At 44.3% G+C, this 22,838-nt stretch overlaps 2 protein-coding genes across 2 annotated transcripts; both read left to right on the top strand.

Annotated features, from left to right (window-relative positions):
• Positions 1 to 444: 444 nt before the first annotated feature.
• On the top strand, positions 445 to 11,603 carry LOC148121552 (olfactomedin-4-like). Its single transcript, XM_087907698.1, has 7 exons — positions 445 to 529; positions 1,685 to 1,686; positions 2,396 to 2,536; positions 3,267 to 3,491; positions 3,683 to 3,848; positions 4,226 to 4,385; positions 10,302 to 11,603. Exons 1-7 carry the CDS (start codon positions 445 to 447, stop codon positions 11,095 to 11,097), a joined length of 1,575 nt encoding a protein of 524 aa, XP_087763824.1. The 3' UTR covers positions 11,098 to 11,603.
• A 6,206-nt stretch (positions 11,604 to 17,809) lies between these two features.
• Ubqlnl (ubiquilin like) lies at positions 17,810 to 20,066 on the top strand. Its single transcript, XM_048430735.3, has one exon. The coding sequence runs from the start codon at positions 18,032 to 18,034 to the stop codon at positions 19,859 to 19,861; it is 1,830 nt and encodes a 609-aa protein (XP_048286692.3). The 5' UTR covers positions 17,810 to 18,031; the 3' UTR covers positions 19,862 to 20,066.
• The last annotated feature ends 2,772 nt before the right edge of the window (positions 20,067 to 22,838 follow it).

Below are 22,838 nucleotides of genomic sequence, written 5' to 3'. Positions count from 1 at the left end.
TCCAAGGGACATGATTAAGTGGTTAAGTAAATAGCATCTGTCCTTAGATTGAACAGCTTAGGTTGCATTTCCTTCTAGAGTCTTCCTCCCTGAAAGTTGAAGAAAAGACCCTAATCCCCTTTGAAAGGGACCCATCCCAAGGTCCTCCAGATTTCTCAGGTTTGCTTTAATCTATTTGTGTAGGAGGGCCTGGCAGGCCAGGAACAGATCTCTGTTTGGGGTGGATGAGGGCAATGCTGTTATCATAGAGGAAATACACCTCCACCTATGTTTGAAGTTGCCAGTTTTTTATGATTCCCTTTCCCACCCTTCAAGACCCTACACATAGCTTAGCTTTTTGGATGTTGAAATCTTTGTCCCCTCCTACTGAGACTATTCATTGGCAATGGAGATAAAAGCTCAGGGTAGTCTTGGGACTTAGCCCATACCTACAGCTGGACCAAGATGCAGTCTGACCTAGCTCTTTTGGCCTCTTTTCTGCTGCTCCTGGCTCTTCCAGGACAGCCTCAGGTACTGACAAAGGGTGAAGGTATCATGTAGGAGAGATACTTCTATGTTTGGGGCTGGCCGCTTTTTCCGTTCTCATTTTGTTCAAAAATTCCTAGGTCTGTGGCAAGAGTGAAGATAGAGAAAACTGGAGGAGAGATGATGATGGATGTGATGCCATTTTGTTGATTGGATAACCCTTGGATAGTATGGGCATATGATGAGAGGAAACAGAGACAGAGAGGAGGCGGGACAGAGACAGAGAGAACAAACTGTATATCCTGCTGTTACAAGTTCTTGCTTTTTACCACCACAGTGCATACTTTTCCTGTAATAATGATGCTGGTGATAAGGATGGGATGGTCAGCCCAGGACTTTATAGATTAAGTTGCCTTATTAGGCTGACGGCATTGCTAGTGTAAGCTATAGGTATTAGAGCTCAAAAACATATAGGGGAGGGTAAAGCTTTTCATAGAAGTACAGGAACCATATATAAACCCCAGTTGGTACCATGAGCGTAGTCTAAAATTTAGAAGGAATTTACAATATACTGCTAGCTTATTCAACTTCAAAATGAAATGGAGAAAGAATTAATGAACTATAATACTACATCTAAGTGACTCTAAGTAGCAGGCACTTTCTCAAGTGCTCTCTCTACCTGTCTATCTTACCTATCTGTCTACCTGTCTGTTCATCTGTTTACTGACCTTGAAGTAAAACAATAGGGAAAATGCCACAATTTCTCTTACTACCAATGTGAAGGTACTGGGACACAGAGAGACTGCATATGCAATACAAGGGAAAATAGAAAATGTAGCTCTAGAATCAATGGATTGAACATGCTGTGAGCAAGCCATGTTATGCAAGGGTAAGAAGAATTCAACTTATATGTCTCTTATCCTTGAAACTGCCACGCCCTTACTCGGGTTTATTGAGACAAGGGAGCTTCTTCTTGCCTTCACCTTTGGGCTTATGCAGACCCATTCCATCATAGCTTAGAGTTGTGTAGATGCCTTTGACATAAGAGCATAAGATTTGGAATAAATGCCAAACTTTGGAGAAGTTCCCAGCATTGTTTATTATTAGTTACATGATTTTATAAGATTCTTTTAATCTCAGACCCTTGTGTTTTTCTATTGCAATTCCTCGATTCCCACTCACCTCATGCTATCTTCATGTATGTTGGCTCTGGATCCAGATGTGGATTCCTCCTGCTGCTTCTCTTGATGATTATGAACTCTCTCTACATGCATCCTTCAGGAGAGGCTGAGGTTGTACAGATCCCAAGACTGGGGTTACTGTTAACAACTGAAGCTGTTTAAGCTTGCTTCAGTGTTATTCTGAAAGCCAGATAAAGAAAACTTGTGGAGCGTAGCTATCTGCACTTATAGTACTGACATTTCATTTGTATTTTAATAAATAAAGCTTACCTGAAGGCCAGAGAGTAAATCAGCCGCACTGGTCAGCCTTACAGCCCAGGCAGGTTTTGAACTCATTGAGATCCTGAGCGCTGGGATTAAAGGCCCTTGCCACCACTGCCTGTCAGGAGTTCAAGGCCAGTCTGGTCTGTAAGGCTGACCAGTGCACATGTTTTACTCTCTGATTTCAAGGCAAGCTTTATTTATTAAAATGCAAATGCAATATCACTACGTGCACTCAGTACATGATCCAGGGTGAGAGTGAGTGGTCAGCAAATTAAGGTTAGGAGAAGCCTGAAGCTTCATTGCTGGCAAATTAAAGTAACTCAAACTCCCAACGAAGGAATTCCTCAGCAGCCAGTAAGATTCAAAGTGTTCCCCACCACCCCAGAGCAGGGCTGGCCTCTCCTCCTGCCTCGCTTTTGCAAATAGCCTATAGTGATCCAGTGTGCTTTGTTGCCCTCAGTGTGGCTTTGACCCTGATTTTGCAGTTGCTGGAACGTGCATTAAATTCCACGGATTTCCAGGGTGTGGTCCATCTGCCCGAGAACTCGATATTCCTGCAGCAGCTGGAACAGCTACAGAATACACTACAGGATCTCATTGGCAAGTACGAACAACAGCTGTCCAGGGTGAGTGAGTGTTGGAATTGGGGCCCTTGCAAGACCATCCTTTACCGGCTTCAGTTTAGCAACGACTCCATGGCAATGATTCCCTGTCTTTGAGATCAAACCTAAGGGAGAAAGGGAAATTTGCTACTATTCTTAAGGTTTCCCATAGTAAAGCATGGCTTATGATGTTTTTAGGAGCTTCTTACACTGATAGATAAAAGAGTGGTTTAAGATCCATTGAAAAAAAAGACGTGGGAAGCACATACATACATACAGTCTAATAAAAGGGTTGAATGCTGAATGATCAATGTGGAGGAGCAGAAAACAGATTTGCGATGACGAACTGAAATAGAGGTGCCACGTGGAAGGGTTGGTTGGGAAAGCTTGGCACTGAGCTTATAAGAAGGGCAAGAGAGTAGAAATACTATATCTGTATTCAGTGTTGCTAATGGTCTAGCAAACGTTACTTGCTGAACTCCCGGGGAAGCTTCATGATATATGACCAGACTGGAAACTGGTATTGTTTATCTTTTGTGCTAGTCTTAAGGAGAGGGTGGCCCTAAAGGTTCTATAAATAGTATGGGCAGTATTTTTCCCTTCAGAAAATCAGGGACCTGAATGTCCTCAGGTAAGAAGTGGAGGGTATTACTACTGTTAAACAAAGTGATAGACATAAAGAGGGTGTAAATGGATGAGAAGAGTCAGGCTCCGTGGCATTGGGGGAACAATATACCTGTCCTTTCATGCCCAGGCCAAGGAGTATGCACCTACCCCTGAAGACCAAGACAGTCAGACTTTGGAACCGAGTCACACGCTGGAGTCCAGGAATCCTGGTGTCACTGGGTCCCAATATGACAACCCAGCCTTCAACCTGCTACGCCTAGAACTGGAAGGTGCACAGGAGTTGGCAGCCCAGCTTCAGGCCAGAGCCGGTGTCAGCGGGGCCCCGGAGCTCCTCCACCAACTCCGGAACCAGGTGTGTGGATGGGTTAAAGTGCTCCTCTTCTCCGCTTCCTCTCACAGCCTCCCTCCTTACCTGGTTAGCGATGACAGACACTTCCCCAAACCTCTTCTTTCTGGGGAAGACGCCTGACCTAGAAAATGGAGAGTGTGAGTTGAGATTGAGGACACCCTGTGACCCACATTGCTGGGATCTCATTCCCTCAGGTCACCAATGCCAGTCTGAGTCTGAAGCTTCTGGCTGATGCTGACTTTCAAAGCTTTCGTGCTCTCCAAGAGGAGGTGGACGTCCTTGAGGGTCGACTAAGTGAGTGTGAGAGGGAGAAGGAACAGGAACAGCCTTCCAGATACCCTGGTCCACCCCTGGCTCCAGGTGAGTTCACAGACTGAATTTCCCAAGATTTTGTTTCTCCATTGACTGGGCCAAATGCATGATTGCTATAGTAGCCTGAGGGACGAATGGGAGACCAGTAAAGATCTTGATAAGGAATAAGTCTTCAGTTTCCTGATTATACCAAGACTGGTATCTTCTCATGGACATATCCATATATGCAATCATTTATCCATCTAATAGCCAGGCACATGCATTTATCTCTATCTATGCAAAATCAGTCTATTTATATGATTATGCATGCAGTCTCATGAGCATGTTCTCAAGCACCCAGGTACTGATAGTCTCCATCCTCTGCATTCTGTGGGTGGGTTCTATGCTTTGTAGCTCGCTCATAACTCGCTTGCTCTTCTCTGTAGGTTCCTGTGCTCATGGAGGCCTACAGAAAGTGAGCAGACCCATTGTGCTGAAGCTCAACTGGAGGGGTTTATCTTACAAAGTTGGTGCCTGGGGCCGTGACTCAGCACCCAACCCAGTTTCTGCCCTTTACTGGGTGTCTCCCCTGCGTGCTGATGGCAGGTGAGTCCTGGATGACAGATTTTATGTGCCTGTGACCATCCCATATGTACTTTAGCCTGGCCTGACAGGCTTCTTAGTAGCCTAGCACTGATTCTTTTTTGAAAAAAATTTGTTCATTTTACATAACAGCCACAGTTCTTCCCCTTCCCCAACACATCCCATCCACTACTCAGAGAGCCCATGGAGAGTCAACAAAGCCCGGCATATTAATTTGAGGCAGGACTACTGCATCAGGCCTGACCAATATAACCCACCATAGGGAATGGGCGGCAAAAGCCAGTTAATGCACTAGGGATAAATTCTGATCTTACTACCAGGGGACACATAAACAGACCAAGCCACACAACTGTCACCCACATTCAGAGGGCCTAGTTGGTCCCATGCAGGTTCCCACCTGTCAGTTCATAGCCCATGAGCTCCCACTAGCTCGGCTCAGCTGTCTCTGTGGTTTTTCCCACCATGATCTTGACCCCTTCGCTGATATTATCCGTCCTTCTTCTCTTTGACTGGACTCCAGGAGCTAGGCCTAGGGCTTAGCCGTGGATCTCTGCAATCTTTTTATCAGTTTCTAGATGAAGGTTCAATGATGATACTTAGGGTAGTTATCAATCTGATTATAGGGGAAGACCAGTTTAGGCAGCTGTACTTGTGAAAGAAGTCTTTCTTTTAATTATTCATTTTTAATTGATTTTTTTTGAGGTTTACATTTTTTTCTATTCCCTTCCTTGCCTCTCCCCCCCCTTCAGTCATCCTCCAAGTTGCCCAAGCTCCTCAAATTGTTCAGGAGATCTTGTCTTTTTCTACTTCCCATGTAGATTAGATCCATGTATGTCTCTCTCAGGGTCCTCATTGTTATCTAGATTTTCTGGGATCATGATTTGTAGGCTGGCTTTCTTTGTTTTATGTTTAAAAACCACCTATGACTGAGTACATATGATAATTGTCTTTCTGGGTCTGGGTTACCTCACTCAAAATGGTTTTTTCTAGATGCATCCATTTACCTGCAAAATTCAAGAGGTTGTTATTTTATTCTGCTGTGTAATACTCCATTGTGTAAATGTACCACATTTTCCTTATCCATTCTTTGGTCCAGGGGCATTGAGGTTGTTTCCAGGTTCTGGCTATGACAAACAATGCTCCTATGAACATAGTTGAGCATATGTCCTTGTGGTATGATTGAGCAGACGGTGGATATATACCCAAAAGTGATATTGCTGGGTGTTGAAGAAGGTTGTTTCTTAATTTTCTGAGAAATCACCACACTGATATCCAAAGGGGCTGTACCAGATTGCAGTCCCACCAGCAATGCAAGAGTGTTCCCTTTACCCCACAACCTTTCCAGCATAAGTTGTCATCAATGTTTTTGATTTTGGTCATTCTTACAGGTGTAAGATGGAATCTCAGAATTGTTTTGATTTGCATTTTTCTGATGGTTAAGGATGCTGAGCATTTGCTTAAGTGTCTTTTAGATTCTTCTGTTGAGGGTTCTGTTTAGGTCTATACTCCAGTTTTTATTGGATTGTTTGTTTTGATGGCCAATTTCTTTGCAAGGAGTCTTAACTGGGGTCATCTTTGTGGACTTCTGGGAATCTCCCTAGCAATAATTTTCTCCCTAACCCCTTAATGACTCCCTCTATCAAGAGTTCTCTTTCATTGTTCTCCTTCTCTGTCTCTCCCAACTGGACTATCCTGTTCCCTTTTGTTCTCAATCCCCACCCCCTCCACTTCCCTCCAGGTTACACAGCAGATCTTACCTATTTCCACTTACTAAGAAATGAGTAATACTCCATTGTGTAAATGCATTGCATTTTCTTTATCAGTTTTTCAGCTGAGGGGCATCTAGGTTGTTTCCAGGTTCTGGCTATTATGAATAATGCTGCTATGAGCATATTGGAGAAAGTGTTATTGGGATATGATTGAGCATCCTTTAGGTATATGCTCAAGAGTGGTATTGCTGTGTCTTGAGTTAGATTGATTCACAATTTTCTGAAAAACTATCACACTGATTTCCTAAGTGACTGTACAAGTTTGTACTCCCACCTGCAGTGAAGGAGTGTTCCCCTTACTCCACATCCTCTCCAACTTAAGCTGCTATCAGTGTTTTTTATCTAAGTCATTCGGACAGGTGTAACAGGGTATCTCAGAGTCATTTTGATGTGCATTACCCTCATGATTAAGGATGTTGAGCAATTCCTTCAACCTCTTTTGGCCATTTGAGGTTCTTCTGTTGAGAATTTCTCTGTTTAGTTCGGTACCCCCATTTTTAAATTGGGTTATTTGGTATTTTGATGTCTAGTTTCTTGAGTTCTTTATATATTTAGAGTTCAGTCCTCTGTCAGTTACGGGGTTGGTGAAAATCCTTTTCCCATTCTGTATGCTGCCATTTTATTTACCATATCCTTTGCCTTACAGAAGCTTCTCAGTTTCAGGAGGTCCCATTTGTTAATTAATTCTTGTTCTCAGTGTCTGTGCTACTGATGTTACATTAAGGAAGTGGTCTCCTGTACCAATGCATTCAAGGCTATTTCCCACTTTCTCTTGTATGAGGTTTAGTGTAACTACATTATTGAGGTCTTTTATCTACTTAAACTTAAGCTTTCTGCATGATGATAGATATTAATCTATTTGCATTCTTCTGCATGCTAACATTTAGTTAAGCCAGCACCATTTGTTGAAGCTTTTTTCCCCCATTGTACAACTTTGGCTTCTTTGTCAAAAATCAGGTGTTCATAGGTGTGTGGATTAATGTCAGGGTTCTCAATTTTATCCCATTGATCTACATGTTTCTTTTTATGCCAATATCAAGCTGTTTGTATTGTTAGAGTTCAAGGTCTGTGAAGAATTGTGTTAGGATTTTGATGGGGATTGCATTGAATCTGTAGATTGTTTTTAGCAAGATGGTCATTTTTACTATATTAATCCAACCTATTCAAGAGTGTGGGAGATAGTTTTATTTTCTGATATTGTCTTCAATTTCTTTCTTCAAAGACTTGAAGTTCTTATCATCTGATCTTTACCTTGTTTGGTAAGAGTTACCTCAAGATATTCTTTTTTACTTCTTACTATTGTAAAGGGTGATATTTCTCTGATTTTTTTCAGCCCATTTATCATTTGTTTATAGGAGGGCTACATATTTTTTTAAATTAATCTTGTATCCCGCCACATTAATGAAGTTACTTATCAACTTAAGGTGTTTGGTGGTAGAATTTTTGAGATAATTATGTGTATGCAAATCGCAAAAATTCAATTTCTTCATTTCTAATTTGTATGCCATTGATCTTCTTTTGTTGCTTATTGCATTCGCTAGAACTCTGAGTGTTATATTAAATAGATATGGAGAGTGGACAGATTTGTCTTTTTTTATTTCATTGGAATTGTTTCTCAATTTCTCTTCATTTAGTTTGATGCTGATTGTCGGCTTGTTGTAAATTATCTTTATTATGTTTATGTATGTTCCTTGTATCCCTGACCTCTCCAAGACCTTTATCATGATGGGTTGTTGGATTTTTTGGAAAGTTTTTTCAGTGTCAAATGATATGATCATGTGGGGCTTTTTTCTTTCTTTCTTTCTTTCTTTCTTTCTTTCTTTCTTCCTTTTTTTCTTTCTTTATTTCTTTCAGATTTTTTTATTTGGTAGAATACATTGACAAATTTTCGTATGTTGAGCCATCCCTGCATTTCTGTAGTGAAGCCTACATGACCATGGCAAATGTTTGGTTTTCTTGTTGTTGCTGTTTGTCTTATGTTTTTAGTTTTGTTTTGTTTTTGTTTTGTTTTTTTGTGCTTTGTTTTGTTTTTCTTGATGTGTTCTTGGATTTGGTTTGCCAGTATTCTATTGAGCATTTTTGCATTTTTGGTCTGTAATTCTTTTCTTTGTTGAATCTTTGTGTGGTTTGGGTATTAGAGTAACTGTAGCCTCATAAAATTTGTGAATGTTCCTTCCATTTGTGTTGTGTGGAACAATTTTAGAAATATTGATATTAGCTCTTCTTTAAAATTATGTCAGAATTCTGGGCTTTTTTTGGTTGGGAGAGTTTAAATGACTGCTTCTATTTCCTTAGGGATTATAGGTTCATTTAAATTGTTTATCTGGTCTTGGCTTAATTTTGGTATGTGGTACCTATCCGTAAAATTGTCCATTTTTTAAAGAATTTCCAGTTTTATGGATTTCAGGTTTTGAAGTATGATCTGACAATTCTTTGGATTTCCTTTGTGTCTATTATTATGTCCCCCTTCTTATTTCTAATTTTGTTGATTTGTATGTTCTCTCTCTGCCTTTTGATTAGTTTGGATAAGGGTTTGTCTATCTTGTTCATTTTCTCAAAGAACCAGCTCCTTGATTCTTTGTATTGTTTTCTTTATTTCTATTTTGTTGATTTCAGCCCTCGTTGATTATTTCCTGTCTTCTATTTGTCCTGAGTGAGTTTGCTTGCTTTTCTTCTAGAGCTTTTTAGCTGTGGTGTTAAGTCACTAGTATAAGATCTTTTCAAATTCTTCATGAAGGCGCTTAGTACAATGAATTTTTCTTTGCACTGCTTTCATAGTGTCCCATATGTTTGGGTATGTTGTGTGTTCAGTTTCATTGAATTCTAGGAAGCCTTAACTTCTTTCTTCCTTGACTCAGTTGTGGTTCAGTTGAGCGTTGTTCAATTTCTATGAGTCTGTAGGCTTTCTGCACTTGGTGCTGTTGTTATATTCTAATAAGTCCTGGTAATCCAATAACATACAGGGGGTTATTCCAATTTTGTTGTATCTATTAATATTTGCTTTGTGACTATGTAAGTGGTCAGTTTTAGAGAAGGTCTCATGAGATGCTGAGAAGGCACTTTCTCTTTTGTTCATGTGTAATGTTCTAAAGATATCTATTAAGTCCATTTGAGTTATAACATCTATTAGTTCCCTTATTTCTCTGCCAAGTATCTGTCTGGCAGAACTGTCCATTGGTAGCAGACACTGTAGCTGTTGCTTTTGAAAATGGTTATTTATTTCAACATAGTATGCAGTAAGTAAAAGATGGAAAAAATACCATTTTACAGCAAAGTCCCTACTCTAAATTGGCATGTGAGGCTTCCCAGTTTTGTTTTTTTGGTTGTGTGTGTGTGTGTGTGTGTGTGTGTGTGTGTGTGTGTGAGAGAGAGAGAGAGAGAGAGAGAGAGAGAGAGAATTTCAAATCGAAGAACAATGTATTTTCATTATGCTCATTCTTCTTCCCTGACTCACCTCTAATTCTTCCTGTGTGCCCCCATATGGCCTCTTAAATTTTATGTCCTCTTCTTCTGTAATTTCTCTTTCTCTCTCTCTCTCTCTCTCTCTCTCTCTCTCTCTCTCTCTCTCTCTCTCTCTCTCTCCCTCTTCCCCTCTCCCTCTTTCTCTCTCTCTCTTGTAATTACACATACACAAACACACACACAGTCAAATGCCCATGCACACTCATACACATACACACATTCAGACACACTCACATACTATCAAACACACACTCACACAGTCGAAGTCCAGGTACGTGTGTGTAGGACTGACCATTGGGGCATGGGCAATCTGTTAGGAGGAACACAGATGCTCCTTCCCTCCACACAGCTGTGAAGTGCTTGTAACTCTCCACCTAGGGCTAAGGCCTCCTAAACCTTTCCCACATCTATACTGAGACATTTGTTGTTCTAGTGCAGGCCGTATGTAGGTGGTCATGTTATTGTGGGCTCATGGGTGAAACATTCCTATCATTTCTAGGAGACACAGCACTGCTCCGGGTCCTTTGGCTGTTACATTTAATCTTTCCACCCCCACTTCTGCTGCATTCCCTGGGCTTGATTATAGGGGTTGTGTTATAGATGCCCCACTATCATTTTCATAGTTCTTTAGTACTCTGATTGCTGCTGTCACTTAATGGTTCTACTGTGTGTGGGGTTCTTGGCCCAGGTATTTCGATTACTATAGGCTGTACAAATCCTATGGTGACCTGGTGGTTCTGAAGCACTATGAGCAGTGGAAGATGGGCTATGGTGATGGCAGCGGCAATACCGTGTACAAGAACTTCATGTACTTTAACTACTATGGCACAAGTGACATGGCCAAGGTGGACCTTTCTTCCAACACCCTGGTGCTGCGACGTCCATTGCCTGGTGCCACCTACAACAACCGCTTCTCCTATGCTGCTGTGCCTTGGACTACCTTAGATTTTGCTGGTGACGAGAAGGGGCTCTGGGTGCTCTATGCCACAGAAGAGAGCAAGGGTAACCTGGTAATAAGTCGTCTCAATGACAGCACCTTAGAAGTTGAGCAGACCTGGTATACTAGCCAGTATAAGCCTTCTCTTTCAGGGGCCTTCATGGCCTGTGGGGTGCTCTATGCTTTACGCTCGCTAAGCACACATCAAGAGGAGATCTTTTATGCTTATGACACAGCCACCAGTCAGGAACACCGACTCAGCATCCTGTTGGACAAGATGTTGGAAACACTGCAAGGCATCAATTACTGTCCTTGGGACCACAAGCTCTATGTATACAATGATGGGTTCTTAATAAATTATGATCTCACCTTCCTGACAGTAAAGGAACAGCTGCCAAGCTCTCTCATTAAAAGGCCTTCTGGGGCTTCAGCTCCATTCAAACCTATCAGGTCCAACAAACCCTCCAGGCCAGGAGACTCTGTGACTGATCAGAGTACTCATAAAAATACCTTGTCTTCCTTACCTCTAGAAGGACACCTCTCTTAATAATCACCTACTTAAATGATTGAAGTACAGTGATTATATTTAGTTCTGTATGTAATCAATATCTCAATCAACACATTAGGGTGCTAAGAATGGCCTGCAAGGATTTGATTAAGATAAAAATTACAATCTTAGCTAGAGAGGGTTTGGAAGGGTAACTGAGCACTGTATTATGTGTTTAGCATGCATCAGGCCCTACATTCAATGCTTAGCACAGTGAGGGTGGGAATAAAACTCATCATTCAATCCTTAGCATTAAAAAATAACCAAAAAATTAGCTAGAGAAATGTTGCCTTTTTCTGATATTTGGGCATCATATTTCATTCTTAGGGTAAAGCTGAGTCCATCTGATTCCAGTAATCTATGGGTGCTGGTATCGAGAGTGGGGTAAAGAAGTTCCCTTCATACTTCCATACCACCAAAGGGTTCTGCAGAGAAGGGAGGCAGAATCTTGGCCTGAAGATAAGTTCTTCACTACCCTCAACCACGCATGACCCTGTTCTAGGAAGTCAGTTTTGAACTAGGCAGGATAAGTAGCATGGGATGTGGTTGGGACTGTGGATCGAGACATTCTCAATAAAAACTTCTTGGTATAATTGCAGGAAGTCTCCTAGCATGTGTTTTTCCTTTCCTTCCCCTCTTCAGTGCACTGAGGTGTGGGTTTAAATTCTCCCTGTGTTCCTCATCCATCCACACAGTGATCTTCTCTCTAGGCAGCTGTATGAACACAGATTCCCAAGCTGTCCTGGCCATAGATGATACATGCACTGTATTTGAGTGTATATTCAAGAACATGAATTTTGGTACATTTGTGCCTTCAATGTATAGATGTAATAATTCTATATTTAAATATTTATGTAGATATCTTAACATAGCCACTAATAATTGGTGAGCTTCCTAAGAAAAACAATCAAATGCTAGCTCCAAGAAGCTGGGGTACTGAGAATCTTGTCAGAACCTGTTCCCTGTAGGAAATGCAGTGTTCACCATTTTCACTGCTACCAATTGGTCTAGAGATACCTGCCGTCTTTGGTGTTTTCACTTAAGACTGAGTAAAGATCTTGAAATCAATCAGTCAGAAAGTCTGTTATGATGGCATATGGACCAAGCCACTTGTAAATTATGTGAATAAAAAGTGTGCTGTATAGAGTAGCCTGTTCACCTCTATTTTGGGTTTTCTTAAAAAAAAAAAAGCCTCCTTGGCCAGTCTGACCCTTAATTCCTAAAGAAAAAAATTTATTACCTACTACATGGGCACATTCTCACTTAAGTCTAGAATCCCACAGTCTGGGCCTCAGAGGAAAATGTGGCTTCCTTTTCACATGAGATCTTGACTTCTGTTTCATTTTCTTTCCTCCCTCCCTCCCTTCCTCCCTCTCTCCCTCCCTCCCTCCCTCTCTCCCTCCCTCCCTCCGTCCCTCTCTCCCTCTGTCTCTCCTTCCCTCCCTCCCTCCCTCTCTCCCTCCCTCCCTCTTTCCTTGTCTCTTTCTTTTGTTTGTTTTTTTAAACATATTTTTTTTTAAATTTCACATCATACTTCCCAATCTTGCTCATGATACAGTGCCTCCAGATCTCCCCTTCACCCCTGCAGCATGTCTCCCTAAAAGAACCACCCCCCAAATTTATTGGAAACAAAACAAATAAACAACCCACCTTGCTCTTCCATCTGTTCATCACCTCTTCATTCATCCTAGTGATATCAGGACCTGTGTGTGTCACACAGTATACCCTTTGGTCCAATCAGCCCCACTCTCAAAACATTCATTGCCATGAGTCATTGGTCTGGTTCAAGGCCTCCGGCACACCATCACCGTCAGCACTGAAAATCTTCTCTGACATTCTATTGTTGCCCTGAGTCATGGAGATCTGGCATTAATTGCTCCATAGGATCGGTTTCTTCACGTACTCCAGCAGGACATAGAAGGGATAGTTGTTAGGGTGGGCCAACCCAAGGCCCAGGATGTGTGTCTGGGTGGGAACTGAGCTGGTCAGTCCAGGCCATTTGTTGCCACTCTTGTCAGGAGAGGGGTGGTGCCTGCTCTATTTGACACATGCCATGGGGGCCAGCCCTCCCACACCATGGTGAGAGGTGTGGCCTGGCCAGCTCTCTCTTGAAAACAGTAGGGGGTTATCTCTCCCATGGAGGATGTCAGGACAAGTTTTCCTGCTGCAGTGTCCAGCAAGGGACAGGACCAGCTATCCCAAGGTCAGTGATGGGCAGGGTTGGCCTAGCACAGCCCTTTGATTTCAATACTCAAGGATCCTACAACACCCTGTGGTGACACAGGCCATGGACATCATCACAGACCCCAGCTGTAGCAGGAACATGGACCCAGACATGGCCCTCAGTAACAGTACTGGCCTGAATGATACCATGGCCCCAGGAAACAAGTGCAGGATACTCAGAATGGCATGGCACTGGTGGCAGCAAAACTCTTGGATACCAATACTGCCACAGGATGCAGCCTAGACCCCTAGCATCTGTGTGGCCTTTAGTGGTACCTCGAGCCACAGACATCAATGCAGATCTCGCTAAGATAGGACTATGGCCCCATTCTTGGTCCTAATCAACAACCTGGACCTTGTGGCAGTGTAGGCCACTCATCTCTGTATGACCCTAGCTGCAGCAGCTCCTCAGATCCCCATCTGACCTCAGGAGATGGCCCAGACCCTGAGTATTTTCGTGGCCTTTGGTGGTATCAGGAGCCATGGCTATCAACCCAGGCCCTGGCTGTGGTAGTGTCTCAGACCCAGACATGATCCTACATTGGTTTACATATCACCATGGCCCCTGGATGGCACAACCTTTCAGATTGGTCTGGTCCTGGTGTCAGCATGGCCCTTGTACTCTATCATGGACTCAGGTGTCTGACCAGACCTCGACCATCCACATGTCCTTCAATGGTCACCAAAACCATGGACATCAACACAGATGCTGGCTGCTGCAGGAACATGAACCCAGACATGACCCTGGCAGTAGATCAGGTCTGGATGTCATTGTGTTCTCTGGTGGCAGCATGACCACTCAGGTCAACATGGCCCAAGGGCAGCATGGCTTTTGGACACCAAAATGTCCAGAAGTGGTGGCCCAGACCCTGGGCATCCCTGTGGCCGTGGTGGCAACATGGGTCATAGACATCAGCTACATTAGGATTAAGGACCCAGACATAGCCCTAGGCTGTAAACCAAACCCAGACATCACCCTGGTCCTGGGTAGCAAGTAGTCCAACATCAGCCATTCCCTGCTGCCCTGGCTCCTACAGAACTGCCTCTTATCACAGCATGCTAACCATTCTGCCCCTCTCCCATTTCTCCTCCCCACGCTGGCTCATCATAATGGCACTCACCCACCTTGGGTCACAAGGCAGTGAGCAGGCTGTGAATATCTTCAGTTAGGCCAGACTGCAAGGACCCAGGTTGCTGCCAAGGTCTATGTGTCAGTCCATGGTCAACCCACGATTGGGGTCTGTATTGATGGCTATGGCCCACAGTGCCACTCAGGGCCACACTGACATCAAGGGCCTGGGCCACCACCTAGGGCCCTGATAGTGTCTGAGGGCTGAGCGTCTGCCAGGGCCATGTGGAGCTGAGTCGTTTGTACGGCCACCCAGGGCCACGGTGTCTTCTGGGCCTGTGTTGCTCTCAGGCTCTGTGTTGACATCCATGGCTCCTGTTAGCACTGAGAGCAGTGAGGAAAGGGCTGCACAAAGTTAATTCTGCTGCTTACCAACTGTAGCACTCAAGAGAGTGGGCCTCGCATCTCTGCAGGGAAATACAGAAGAGATTTCCATACTGGCATGGTTACAGGTGAGCTGGTTGAGAGTTGGAGAGCTAGCCTCATGGTCTGTGGCGTGGGTAAGGGAGATATACTCCACTTACCCCTTGTTCCTCATCCCTCACCACCTAAGCAAGCAGGAAAAGCTGGTCCTGGGTCACAAGAGCGGGATAGCTGGCCCTGCCCCTCACTGCCTGCAGCACTCAGCAGAGTGGGCCCTGCACCTTGCCAGGGTAGCGCACTAGAGTTGACCCAGTTGACTGGAGGTGCCAGTGATCTGGTGCTGCAAAGGCTTGTGGGAGATCTGGCACCACCCTTCACCTATCACAAGATGAAGTGGGAGAGAGAGCTGAGTACCCTCCTCCCCTCTTGCCACCTGTGGTGGGTGAGAGACCTGGCCTTGATGTCACGAGAGTGGGAGGGAGGGCTGGTCCTGCCCCTCACCAGCTGCAGCACACAGGAGAGCAGGCATGGCACCTTAACTGGGCAACACACTTCAGCTGACTCTGTTGGCGAGAGGGGCATAGATGAGCTAGGCCTGTGGGTGTGAGAGCAGGTGACCTGCCCCTGCCTTCTCCCTTGTATACCAGGGATGGCAAGGGTAAAGGAAATATGCTCTCCCCACCTCTTGCCACCTGTGTCAGGTGGGAGACCTGGCCTCGGGGCCGGGAGAAGGGAGGAATTGGCTCTGTCCCTTACCAAGTATGGCAATCTGGAGAGCAAGCCTTGCATCTTGCCTGAGCAAAACAGTAGAGCTCACCCTGGTGATATGAGTATGCGTGAGACGGACCTGAGGGTGTGAGGAGGGAAACTGATCCTGCTTCTTGCTGTCTGTTACATTTGGCGAAGAGCTTGCCAGTGTAATGGATCAATTAGAAAATGCGGCAGGATCCCTGGTGGCTGCAGTGGCAGAAATGCTGCAGTTCCCGCGCGGTGACATTTATTTAGTGGACTATGGAGGGGAAGGGGAGAAGAGCAGAATTGCAGAGAGAGAGAGAGAGAGAGAGAGAGAGAGAGAGAGAGAGAGAGAGAGAGAGAGAGAAGGGAGAGGTGAAAGTGGAAACTGCCTCTTTGAGAGGGAGATGGAAAAGGAAGAGACTCGGGCTGCAAGCAGGAAGGAAGATCTGCCTGCCTCAGCTGACTGGGGTGGGAGGTGGGAGTGGGGAGGGGGGCAGAGGGTGGGTATGGGGGGGATATGGGTGGTGGGCATGGTTTGTCTCTTAAAGCGACAGGACAGATCATTACAGCCAGGATGGTGACAATGAAGGATTGTTGTCAGCTGCTCAACCCAGCTAACACCCAGGACCAGAACCAGTACTATGAGTTAGCCACTCCTTCCGTGAACTGCTGGAATGTGTGAAGGAGCTGGACCTGCAGATCCAAAGCTATGGAATCTCCATGACACAAGGAAACAACAGGATATTGAAGAGGGGTCCCACTGAAGGACCCAGTGTTGATGGTGTAGCAGAAGCTAGAGGCCTTGAACCAGACCAATGACTCATTGGAATGAACGCTGGCAAATAACGATGTATGGGCTCAGTGGTGGTGGTGCAAGCCTTTAATCCCAGTACTCAGGAGGCAGGCGAATCTCCATGAAGTCAATGCCAGCCTGGTCTACAGAGCTAGTTCCAGGACAGTCAGAGCTATTACACATGGCTGTTTTTGTCTCAAAAACCAGAAAAAAAAAAAAACCACTTACTCCTGACAAAAAATCTAAACAAATAAAGATGTATGGACTGAAGGGTATATGGTGTGACTCAGTGGGCCACATTACAGCTTTCATGCTGAGGTCACCATGCTGAGGCTTAAAAAAATTTCTTTTGGTTTTTACTATTAAATTTAGTTTGGGGGCAAGGTTGCAAGGGCAGAAGACAGGAGTAAGGGGTCAGGGAGATGAGTGGGATCAGGATGCATGATGAGAAATCTACAAAGAATCAATAAAAAGTAAAAAAAAATTATTTAATTAATTTAATTTTTGAGACAAGGTCTAACTATGTGGCCCTGGCTGGACTTGAGCTCACTCTGTAGACCAGGCTCACCAAAGACATCTAGCTGGTTCTGCTTTCAGAGAGCTGGGATTAAGGGTGTGTTTCATCGATCCTCATCTCCATTTTCCTTTTTAACATTCACTGTGTCCAGATTATGAGCAAACCGAAGAAGCCCTTTCTGTGATACAGTGAAAATGGCGACTGCTTCTTTGTTCTTGGCTGCCCAGACCTGAAAAATCACACAGAAACTATATTAATTACAACACTGTTTTTGGCCTACTAGTTCAGGCTTCTTATTAGTTAAGTCTTACATGTTAAATTAACCCATTTCTATTAATCTGTGTATCACCACAAGGATGTGGCCTACAGGTAAGGATCTGCGACATCTGTCTCCTTCAGTAGTTACAGGGCATCTCTCTGACTCCACCTACTGTCTCAATCTCTTTTCAGATTTCTTGCCTGGCTTTACTCTGCTAAGCCATTGGCCAAAACAGCTTCTTTATAGCTAATGGTAATAAAATCATATTCATAGCATACAGAGGGAAATCCCACATCATTGCAGACTCCATTCTTGCTCTCTGGAATGAGTTTAGTTTTTTAAGTGTTTCAGCAGATCCAATACTTTATACTTTAACTCTATCATTCTAAAGAGGGACCTACACACAGATCTATAAAAAACACATATTCTATATCTGTTTAATTGCTACTACTGCTACTATTATTTAGTAAGAAATTTTATCTCCATTCTTGAAAAACTGCACTAATTAATTTTATTAAGGTGAGCAACATCCTCACTTTCTCAAATTTATACATCCCTACTTCATCAGGATATATTGTGAGGCTTAAGCTGACATCACAATATTTCTTTTCTTAACAGGTCATGCCCTTGGGGGTGGTGCAGCTGTGAAGGGTCATCACCACTTAGTCCACTCTGTGCCAAGTATGAGTCGGTAGCCAAGCCAGGCCTCAGCTGGGCCACATCTGGAGAACTGGGGTGAGGGCACGACACCAAATAATTCTGGACTTAGCCCATTCATTCTTCTTGGGGGCGCCAAGAAAAAGAAACCTATGATCTTAGAACACAACACCTGCACCGAAGTCCAGCAGCACAGTTGCCTGCCTTCACCTCTCTCTGCCCCCTGCTTCTGGCTGCTCCCCATCTGCCTCCCCGCTAATGTCTATGCCTCATATTATCTCTCGGACACCTATGATGTCCCAGAGCAGACGTCCTGCAGGTGTGCCCGCAGATGGGAATATCTCTCCAAGTGTCATTCAAGTGATCGTGAAGACCCCGGGACACCAGAACAGCTTTACGGTAGCTGGTGACACCTCAGTGAGGCAATTCAAGGAGAAGCTGTCTGCTCACTTCAAATGCCAAATGGACCAACTGGTCCTGGTTTTCATGGGCCGCCTTCTCAAAGACCATGACATACTGAGTCAGAGGGGCATCAAAGATGGCCAAACCATTCACGTGGTCATCAAGTCCAAGAATGGCTCCAGATCCCTGACTCATTCTTTCCGGAACCTGATAACGAACAATCCCTGCCATCAAGACAGAAGCACCAAAGGAAATAGCAGTGGGGTGTGCCAGTCTGCAGGCATGGGTCAAACCAAAGAAGAATCATCCCTTCTCATGGAGTCTGATGCACCCAAGGTGGGTACTCAAGGCCCAGAATTGGACAGTCCAGAGCATATTGCACAGATGTTGAAGGATCTTTGTGTTCAGAGGGTGTTGTCCAATATGGATATCATGCACCAGCTTATCTCAGAACATCCAGATATGCAAGAACTGTTGCAGCAGAACCCAGAAATCTCCCATATCCTCGACAATTCTGAAATTCTATGCCACATTCTGGAGTTGGCCAGGCACCTTGCCGTTATCCAAGAGATAATGCAGATCAATCAGCCAGCACAGAACCTTGAGCATCTACAGAACCCACAGCCGTACCTGGGCTTAGAGACAATTCCAAATGGGAACAATGCCCTGGGCCAGAGCTATGATTTCAATGACCAAATGCTCAATGGGATGCAAGATTTTTTATGGGGCAACTCTTTTACAGCCCTTCTGGCTGGTCAAGTACTAGAGCAAGTCCAGACTCCTTCCCAATCTCTTTCACCATTCTCTGAGGAACAATGGCCCCGCCCCCCTGCCCAAGTCATTTATGCTAATTCTTGTGGATTATCATCAATCACCCCAACAAATGTTACTCTAAGCAATGCCAATCATGCTTCCAAAGAAAATCCAGCCTCAGTCACCACTGAGGGCCAAAGCCATGTCTGTGCTATTCAGCAGCCAGCTGGGATCCCAACCTTACCCAGCACAGCCGTCACCCAGGAGCTTCAGGAAGATGATAAGGGTATGGCCATCCCTGTGGGTACTTCTGACCAGGGGTTAGAGGGAGATCTCCAGCAGTCAGGTGAGCAGACCAGCTCTCAGCTCACAGGAGGAATGATCCAATTGCTTAGGAACTATCCATACATGGCTGCTCAGATGCTGCTGCTCATGAATATGCCCCAGCAGAGTGAACAGTGGAAACAACAATCTCCCACATCCTTGCAGTCATCACAGCTTTCAGACTTGCTTTTAGCCCTAGCCAACCCTAAAACATCACAAGCAATACTACAGATCGAGCATGGTCTACAGTTATTGGCTACAGAGGCTCCTATTCTTTTGTCATGCATTGAACCTTACCTTTGGGGTCTAGGTTGGCTTCCTCCTTTCAGCTGTGTCTACCCTGATACAGTGCCCTGGACCCTGAATGTGTCAGACATGGCTGAGCCTGAATGTGGCCCTCAATCTGGAACAGTGCTGCAGAAATCACAGCCCCCATCTGGAGACCCTTCCCATTCCTTACAAGCCTCCGAGGTTCGTTTCAGCAAGCAGATGGAGCATCTCCAGACCCTGGGATTTGTGAATGACAATGCCAATGTACAAGCACTCATTGCTACTGATGGGGACACAAACGCTGCTGTTCACAAGCTCAAGAAATCACAGGAATCCTGACCATCTTGTCTTCCCATCTGCTTCCTACATGTGTGTGGACCCATTTGACCTCCTCATCTGCCTTTGCTACCTTTCCTATGCTTCCAAATGGGAGAAGTACCGGAACAGGAAAACCGATCAATGCTTGCTCAACTGAATACTAGATCACTGGTCATGGCTGGAAGATCTGTCAATAAAATGGCTACACCTACTTGCCTTCATTTGAGGCTTGCCTTGTTTTGTTGTTTTTTAAACAGGGTCTTCCTGTATAGACCATGCTGGCCTTCAACCTGTGACAGTCCTTCTGCCTTTGCTGCCTGAATGCTGGGATTACTTGCTATAGTGATGTTTGTTTGTGTTTTAACAAATAAAGTTTGCCTGAAAATCAGAGTGCAGAGGTAAACCACTAGAAGCCTTTAATCCCAGTATTTGGAAGTTCCATGCCTTTAAACCAGCGCTAGGGATGTGAAGAATGGAAGGGATATGGTTGGGTGGAGAGAGGAATATAAGATGTGAAGAGAAAAGAGCTCAGAAGCAGTCTGAGAGATAGTCTGAGGGCAGGATTGCCCTTTTGATCTGAGCATTGGTAGAGGTGAAAGGTCTCTTTAGTGACTGGCCACACTGCTCCTCTGATCCTTCAGCCTTCACCCCCTAACATCTTACTCTGGGTTCTATTTATTAAAACCAATTAGAATTCATGCTACAACTTGTGAACATTATCATGTTTAGCTTGGCTCTCCTCCGCCCCCCCTCCAGCGAATCAACAAAATGTGCTTGACATCTTTATTTTACCTACAGATACACATATAAATTTATGGGTTGTTTGTTTTGATAGATAATCACAGTTGCTTATATAATGATTCAGTGTCAGGGAACCAACACATGTAACCTGTACCTGTATACAGGTAGATATACACAAATGCATAGCAGTGTGAGAACAGACCAAATGTAGTGGAAGAGACTTGTGAAATAAAGGGAAACCTCACACAGGTCTGAATATTTAGTCATAAAGATTGATATTTGGTCATGTTTCTTAAAACTGAATTTAGCTTTAAAGAAAAAGAATGGTAAATCCTGATAGATACAGGTAGGAGGAACTCAGATATAAATGAGATATTAGCATCTATAATTGGGGCTTCTTACTGATTATTACTTCCATGATGGTGCTCATTTTTTAAATTTACTTCTTGTTAGGACCTCCAAAATGTTAGGAATATTTCCTAACGAGAGCTCCCTGCTAATGCAAAATTCCCAATCAAGCCAAATCAAAACAAGCCAAATTAAGAAATATCCAGGTTTAATAGAAGTTCTGCGCTTTTGGGTGGCCCGGAGGCGGGGAATCTGGGAAGCCTCACAAATGCAACCCCAAGGAGGAAGTAAGAGGGACCACGTGTTCCTCTTTTGGGAACTCATTTAAATACCCTGGGGAAAAATGGACCTGACCCCACCCCCAGGGAGAGGTCAGGACCTGGCCTACTGGGATTTGGAGTCCAGCCTTGGGGCTGGGAAAGATATGAGGGGCTGGGGCCTATGCTCCCAACTTGACACTTCTTTTGAACTTTTTTTCAAATTTCTGTGACTGATGTAGATTCAGTGTTCAAATGTAAATCTGGAGTTTGATTTCATTGAAAAGGCTTTCAATGACTTGTCATTCTTTAAGGTCAAGGCCAAGCTCTGAGGACTTCCTTGGCACTACGTGGTTAGACTCTGTCTAACGTGTCCTGCTCTAACCTCTCCCTCGTTCCTGACATTGCAAGTAGAGCCATCCCCTCTCAGACACAGTAGAATTGTTTCTACTGCTGCCACACATAATAGGCAGAATCTTTTCCCAGACCTTAGGCTAAGCCAGAATTGTCATCACACAGAGAAGTACAGAACAGACCATTAGTCAATCTCTACCCTTCCCCTCCTCCCGCTCACCCACCTTCCCCCCATCCCCATGTCCACTCTTCAGAGAGGGAAAAGCTTCCCATAGGGAGTCAACAAAGTCTACCACATTATTTTGAGGCAGGACAAAGACCCTCCCACCTACAATTAGACTGAGCAAGGTATCCCTCCAAAGAAAATGGGCTACAAAAAGCCAGTCCAAGCACTAGGGCTAAATCCTGATCCCACTGCCAGTAGACCCACAGACTGCCCCACCCACATTCAGAAGGCCTAGCTTGCGCCTATGTCAGTCCAGAAGTCAGTGAGATCTCACTAATTCAGGTAAGCTGTTTCTGTGGGTTTCTCCATCATAGTCTTGACCCCTTTGCTCAAATTATCACTCTTCCTACTCTATGACTGGACTCTGGGAGCTCAGTCCAAGGCTTTGCTGTGGATCTCTGCATCTGCTTCTGTCAGTGACTAGATGAACATTCTCTGATGACAATTAAGGTAGTCATCTGATGACAGAGGAAGGTCACCAGGCAACTTCTCCATTATCGCTTAGAGTCTTAACTGGGGTCATCCTTTGAATTCCTGGGAGTTTCCCTAGGTTTCTTGTTAGCCCCATAATGGCTCCCTCAGTCAAGATATCTCTTTCATTGCTCTCCTTCTCTGTCCTCCCATCTTGGTCATCCAGTTCTCTCATGTTCTTCTCCACGCTCCCCTTCCCCACTCCCCTTCCGCCCTCTCTTCTCCCCTAAATAAGATACTTTTTTTTTCTTTCTTTTTTTTTTGTTTTGTTTTTTGAGACAGGGTTTCTCTGTAACTTTGGAGCCTGTCCTAGAACTAGCTCTTGTAGACCAAGCTGGCCTCGAACTCACAGAGATCCGCCTGCCTCTGCCTCCCAAGTCTAAATAAGATACTTTTAAAAGAGCACACAGATATCGGAAGCCAATGGTATTTTATGCTCTAGAGAATGTTATGCCCAAATTCGTGGGTCCCCACAAAAACCAACAAAGGAGACCAAGTCCTATATGTAAAAGCAAAGAGCCTTTATTTTAATCAAGTTTGCAAACTTGGTCTCTCTGCATGTCCAATGTACTGGAATATCCGGAGAGCCCCAGCTCAATTA

This window comes from Myodes glareolus, chromosome 7, assembly GCF_982192425.1.
Source record: "Myodes glareolus chromosome 7, mMyoGla1.1, whole genome shotgun sequence".
Lineage (NCBI taxonomy): Eukaryota > Metazoa > Chordata > Mammalia > Rodentia > Cricetidae > Myodes > Myodes glareolus.
Note: the sequence above shows the minus strand (reverse complement) of the source record. Positions and strands in the feature narration are given on the sequence as shown.

Bases quoted from the DNA above. Each gene is read 5' to 3' on its own strand.
- LOC148121552 (XM_087907698.1), top strand. From the start codon at position 445: ATGCAGTCTGACCTAGCTCTTTTGGCCTCTTTTCTGCTGCTCCTGGCT. The intron at 2,537-3,266 runs GTGAGTGAGTGT...TTTCATGCCCAG, and splicing joins ACGAACAACAGCTGTCCAGG to GCCAAGGAGTATGCACCTAC. The intron at 4,386-10,301 runs GTGAGTCCTGGA...TTCTTGGCCCAG, and splicing joins CCCCTGCGTGCTGATGGCAG to GTATTTCGATTACTATAGGC.
- Ubqlnl (XM_048430735.3), top strand. From the start codon at position 18,032: ATGTCTATGCCTCATATTATCTCTCGGACACCTATGATGTCCCAGAGC.